General features: G+C 58.8%; 1 protein-coding gene across 1 annotated transcript; it reads left to right on the forward strand.

Annotated features, from left to right (window-relative positions):
* Positions 1–2,125: 2,125 nt before the first annotated feature.
* LOC147987144 (uncharacterized) lies at positions 2,126–3,295 on the forward strand. Its single transcript, XM_087542294.1, has one exon. It carries the CDS (start codon positions 2,126–2,128, stop codon positions 3,293–3,295), a length of 1,170 nt encoding a protein of 389 aa, XP_087398420.1.
* The last annotated feature ends 2,705 nt before the right edge of the window (positions 3,296–6,000 follow it).

A 6,000-nucleotide genomic window follows, 5' to 3' on the forward strand; every position in this document is an offset into this window, starting at 1 on the left:
AGTCCGGTGCGAGCACCAATGCGAGTGCGGTGGGCCCCCAGTTCTCCGTGCCGGTGGAGCCGCGCGCTCTGGTGGGCGGGGCCGGGCCGGAGCCGGTGGATTGCGTCTTCTTGGAGGCTGGTGAGGATATTCGGGAGCTGGAGGCTGAGCTTGCCCGGGCGGTGCTGGTTTCCATTGGCGGCAGCCGGCCGGCAGTTGACCCCACGTCGGCGGCCACCGCGATCATCGAGGAGTACAGGCTCAGCCCCCTGGACATCTCCATCAGGGCCTACTACCCCGAGGATTTCCTGGTTCTCTGCAGGGACATGGCTACGCGCAACAGGCTGGTGGCAGGTGGTCGGGCGTCCACGGCGCATTTCTCCCTCGTCCTGCGGCCATGGCTCCGACAAGCCCAGGCCACGGGCGTCTCGATGCCGTTTCTGGTGCCGCTGGCGCTCATGGGTGTGCCAGCGAATGCATGGACTAGGCGCACGGCGGAGGCGGTTCTGTGGGGCTTGGGTCTCGTCGTCAAGGTGGCGGAGCGCACGGCGAGCCGACAGGACATGGCTCGTTTCCGCGTCTAGTTGCGAACGGACGATCCGGCTAGGATTCCTGCTCGGCGGATTCTGGTGGTGGAGGAGCCGGGCCGGCGGTCTTTGCGTCAGGAGGATGGCGCCCCGGATGCTCTCTGGTACCCAGTGGACATCTTCCAGGAGGCGTCGCCGGTGACCCCGCGGCTCGCGCCTCCCGATTCGCCGCCGCCGCCGCCATCGGAGGGCGCCGACTCTGAGGAGGACTCTGGTCGTCCTAGTCGCCGCGCCCGCTCGCGGTCTAGAGGTGGGCGGTGCGCTGGCTCGAGGAGTGGGCAGAATACCGGGGGCGCGTCCCCGCCGGCGCGCTCATCGGCCGTCTCTGCTCCGTCGGCGCGGCAACAGGAGGTTCGGATTAGTCCATTGGAAGGTACGGTGGATCAGAGGGAACAGGTGGGGCCGCGGCCTACGTCCGGTCCGGCTGCCACTGCGGAAAGCGTCTGCGGGCCACTTGCGCAGCGCCACGTGACAGGCGCGCTGGGCAGGTTGGGAGACCGGTCGTCTTCGGGATTGGGCACAGTCCAATCGCCCACGTCGTCTCCTGCCTCCAGAACTGAGGTGGGCCAACTGACAGCTGGGGATAAGACTCCTGTGTGCACCGGTTCCTATGGTCCTTTCCGTCAGAGGTTAGAAGACGTGGTCGCGGCCCATTCGGAGGGCGAAGTGGAGCGGGACTGCCTGGCGCCGGATCCCGTGTCGGGCAGCAATACCAAGGAGGATTCGCCAGGGTTTGTCCGGATTGGGTCCTGGGACCTGCTGCTACAGGACACCCCTGTACTCGTCCCCACATCTGTCCATGACCCCACGCGCCTCCCGCCCGAGGACCAATACAAGGATGGGGAGGATTCGTCCGGCCTGCCTGGCCTATCCAGGGCCACCTCCGCCTTGGGGATTGAGGAGTTTTCTCCTATGGGCAGCAACATGGTAGGGCCCATGGTGGATGCATGCATGGATGTGACTACGTGCATGGTCAGTCTATCGCCAATCTCGCCGCTGGACGTACCTGGTGAGGGCGTTGTGGGGTCTCGCGGGTTGGATGTGCCGCACCAGGAGCAGCTAAACCAGTTTTGCGAGGAGATACGTCGCACGCTCACGCCCCTTCTCGCGCGACCGGCAAGCCGTGCGCCAGCGGGGAACTTGAAGAGGTCACAAAGGAGGAGGACACCAGTTTCTAACCCGAGGAGGAGTGCACGTCTGGCCAGGGGCGTGGGAAAAGGGTCTGCGGCGTCCAAGCAACAGAGAGTGTTGATGAGAAGGCTTTGCTTGGCGAACGAATGCGAGGAGATCATGGATGAGACTCTACTCATGTATGCGGAACTCTTCTCCAAGCAGCTCACTAGCGAGCAGATTGCCGCGATCCTCGCCCTGTTTGGGTGGGACGCGTCCATCTTGTCGATGCAAGAGCAGGAGGAGCCGGTGGAGGCAGGGCATTGACTGCCAACCTTGGTGGTACGTGGGCCTTTGTGATGGCTATACAACCATACAAAATGCTCGTGTGGAATGTGCGGGGCTTGAACTCCCCGGCACGGCGGAACGCTATTCTCCAAGTAGTGGCTATGGCCAACCCGGCTGTCGTTTGCTTCCAGGAAACCAAATTGGAGATTGTAGCCCCGGAACTAGTTAGGCATTGCCTCGGTAATAGAATGGAGAACTTCTTCTACCTTCCAGCGGTGGGCACACAGGGTGGCATCTTGATTGCATGGGACGCCACCGTGGTGGCGGTGTCAAACCCGCACCAAACGAACAACACACTCACGGCACTAGTTAAGCTGATCGAGGGGGGCGAATGGTGGCTAACCGGTGTGTATGGGCCTCAGGGAAGCGAGGCCAAGGTTGAATTCATGCGGGAGCTGGTGGAGACACGTGAGTTGCATGCTGGCCCATGGACGGTGGTAGGGGATTTCAACCTCTTGGTTAACCCCGAGGACAAGAGCAATGATGCGGTAAACAACAGGATGATGGCAAGGTTTCGAACTAAGCTCAACCAACTGGAGCTGCGTGAGATGTACTTGAATGGGAGAAGGTACACATGGTCCAACGAGAGGCAGCGACCCACGCTCGAGAAGATTGACCACGTCTTTACATCTAGCTACTGGGAGGATCTGCACCCCGCATGCTTGCTTACGGCGATGGGATCGGCTGTGTCCGATCATTGCCCCCTGCCGGTGGATTTACACGCGGACTTCACGATGGGTAGGAGGTTCCGCTTTGAGGCCTTCTGGCCAAAGGCGGTGGGATTCTTTGACGTAGTGGACACGGCTTGGCATTCGGTGCCCGGGACGGGAAACCCTTTTGTCGCGTTGGATAATAAACTATGGGCCACCGCCAAGGCCCTTCAACGATGGAGCGATAAGTGGATTGGTAACGCTAAGCTGCAAACCTTGATCGCCCTCGAGGTCATTGCGAGGTTGGATCAAGCCATGGATAACAGAATGCTCTCGGCTGAGGAGCACGGCTTATGCAGAGTGTTGAAGAGGAAGCTGCTCGGTCTGGCTTCATTGCAACGTATGATTGCGAGGCAGCGATCCCGGATGCTGCAACTGAGGGATGGAGAAGCAAACACGACATATTTTCACCGGCAGGCGTGCCATAGACAACGGAAGAATGCCATTTTGTCGTTGCATGAGAACGGCCGCATGCTATCCGGTCAGGACGAGATTGCGGAGGAAGTGGATGCATATTATTCCAGCCTCTTTGCTCAGCACCGGATAGGGATTTTGCGCTGAACATGGATACTTTGGGATTGCCGGTGCATGACCTCTCGCACCTTGAGGCCCCGTTCACACACGAGGAGGTGGAGAAAGTGGTGAAAGGGATGCCACTCGATAAGGCGCCGGGACCGGACGGATTTACGGGGCGCTTTTATGCCTCGTGCTGGAATATTATACGGGACGACATCATGCGGGCAATGGACCATTTTTTCCGTGGAGACATGCGGGGGCTGCCTTCAATCAATAAGGCGATAGTCACACTTCTGCCCAAGAAGATGGGAGCGATGGAGCTTAAGGACTACAGACCGGTGAGCCTCATTCATGGGGCAATCAAGATTTTCGAGAAGGTCCTGGCAACAAGGCTGGCGGCGGAACTACCGCATCTCGTGGGCAACCATCAAAGTGCGTTTGTGAGCGGGAGGTCTCTCCATGACAACTTCATGTTGGTTCAGTGCACGGCTAGGCGCCTGCACGCTCTGCGGGAGCCCACGGTGCTCCTGAAGTTGGACATCGCTAAGGCCTTCGACACCATTCAATGGCCGTTCCTACTGGAAGTGCTGGAGCACATGGGCTTTGGAGGAAGATGGCGAGCTTGGATTTGTGGCATTCTTTCCACGTCGTCCACGCGGATTGCGGTGAATGGGGTGCCCGGTGACACGATCTTCAACTGCTGCGGGCTCCGCCAGGGAGACCCGGTATCCCCAATGCTATTCATCTTGTGCATGGAACCGCTGCATCGGCTGTTCCTCAAGGCCACGGCAGTTGGCATCCTCACCCCCTGGCACGTCGTGGACTGCGGCAGCGGATTTCCATGTTTGCGGATGATGTGACCATCTTCATCAGGCCGGAGCGGAGGGACTTGGTAGCCTGTGATTTGATCCTGCGCGCCTTCGGTCAGGCTGCCGGTCTGCTTGTCAACATGGCAAAAAGCGCAGCACTTCCCATCCGATGCTCTGAGGAGCAGCTGACTCTTGTGTGTGACACGCTTGGGTGCCCTGCCGCTGCCTTCCCATGCAAATACTTGGGCCTCCCGCTCTCCCTCAGGAAGCTCACGGCGGCGCAACTGCAAGGGCTCATGGATCAGTTGGCCATGCGCCTGCCGCACTGGAAGGCGGCGACCCTACCCAAGAGCAGCCGTGCTTTACTGGTACAATCGGTGCTATCTGCCATACCGATCCATTCCATGCTGGCTCTTGGCTTGCCACCGAGGACCATCGCCGCGATGGTTAAGATTTGCCGAGGATTTTTGTGGGCCGGCAAGCCGGATGCAGGCGGAGGCGCCTATGCGGTGGCCTGGAACCGGGTTTGCACGCCTAAGTGGTCCGGTGGGCTTGGCATCCCCGACCTGGCCTGGACGAATGTGGCGCTTCAAACCAGGTGGTTATGGTTAAAGAGAGTGGATCGCGACAGGCCCTGGGCGGAGTTCTCCTTTTCAGTGCCAAAGGAGGCAAAGCAGCTTTTTCAGGCAGCAGCCAGAGTGACTGTGGGGAACGGGCGCGACACGCTATTTTGGGAGGATCGTTGGCTCGACAGCTATCGGATTCAAGAGCTCGCACCGCGCGCATACGGCTCAGTCACGACAAGGATCAGAGGGACACGAACAGTTTTTGAGGCTGTCGCGCACGGCCGGTGGGCCACGAACATAGGGCCTATTGGTGACATGGCCGGGATCGAGGAGTATATGAGCATCTGGCTCAGGATTGGGGAGGTGCAGCTCCAGGAGGAAATTGTGGACTCCTTCTCCTGGTCTTGGGAGAGGAGTGGCGAGTTCTCGGCCCGATCGGCCTACGCGGCTCGATTTGCCGGACGACAGGTGTCCCCCACGGCGGCTTTCACTTGGCGTTCGAAGGCTCCACTCCGATGCCGTTTCTTTGCATGGTTAGCAATCATGAACAGGTGCTGGACGTCGGACAGATTGGTGAGGCGAGGGCTACCACACCAAGACGCCTGCCCATTTTGCGATCAGCACGACGAAACGATCGGCCACCTATTTGTGGAGTGTGTGCTGGCATGGGAGGTTTGGGCCCGCATCTTCTCGGCCTTCAACATGCCAGCGGGTGCGCCGCAGGCAGGAGAGACACTGCAGGACTGGTGCACTAGGCACGGCTCGCCCGGGCGTATTGCGAAAACAATCCGCACCGTATGTCTGCTCACCCTGTGGGAGCTATGGAAGCACAGGAACGCCATAGTGTTCGACGGGGCGAATGTAAGCGTTACACGCCTTATGAACCAAATAGGAAGCGTGAGTAGAGCTTGGATGCAGGCGGGCATTTTGAGAGGAGACCTGGCAGCGGCCTTTATAGGGGCACCGGAGTGGGCACACGGCGAGTAGTCGGTTTAGTGTGTAGGCGGATGGCGATGAAACGCCGGTAAGGATGTACTATAACTGTGGAGGGCTCTTCCCCTTTCTTCTTTAATATATGATACACACACTCGTGCGTATTCGAGAAAAAAAGTAGTAAGTTAAATGCCAACACAAAGACCACTATCAGTACTAGCTCCAGGAATTAAGCCAACTAAAAACTAGTGATTAAAGCCAAGGATTAGACTTCATCACCACAATCAGTTTTGTCCAGTGACAATAGGTACATGTCACTGTGCAAGGCCAAAAACAAAGCTCCAGGAGGAGATATACATCACAACCAGCCGACCAGAACAAGTCCAACACATCCAGCCACCAGCAGCTTAGACGAGATAACTATCAAGGAGAGCTTGACACA

The sequence above is a fragment of the Triticum urartu genome, chromosome 2A (genome assembly GCF_056163025.1).
Source record: "Triticum urartu cultivar PI428250 chromosome 2A, HENAU_Tu73, whole genome shotgun sequence".
Classification (NCBI taxonomy): domain Eukaryota; kingdom Viridiplantae; phylum Streptophyta; class Magnoliopsida; order Poales; family Poaceae; genus Triticum; species Triticum urartu.

Coding starts and splice junctions, on each gene's coding strand:
- LOC147987144 (XM_087542294.1), top strand. CDS start 2,126: ATGGCCAACCCGGCTGTCGTTTGCTTCCAGGAAACCAAATTGGAGATT.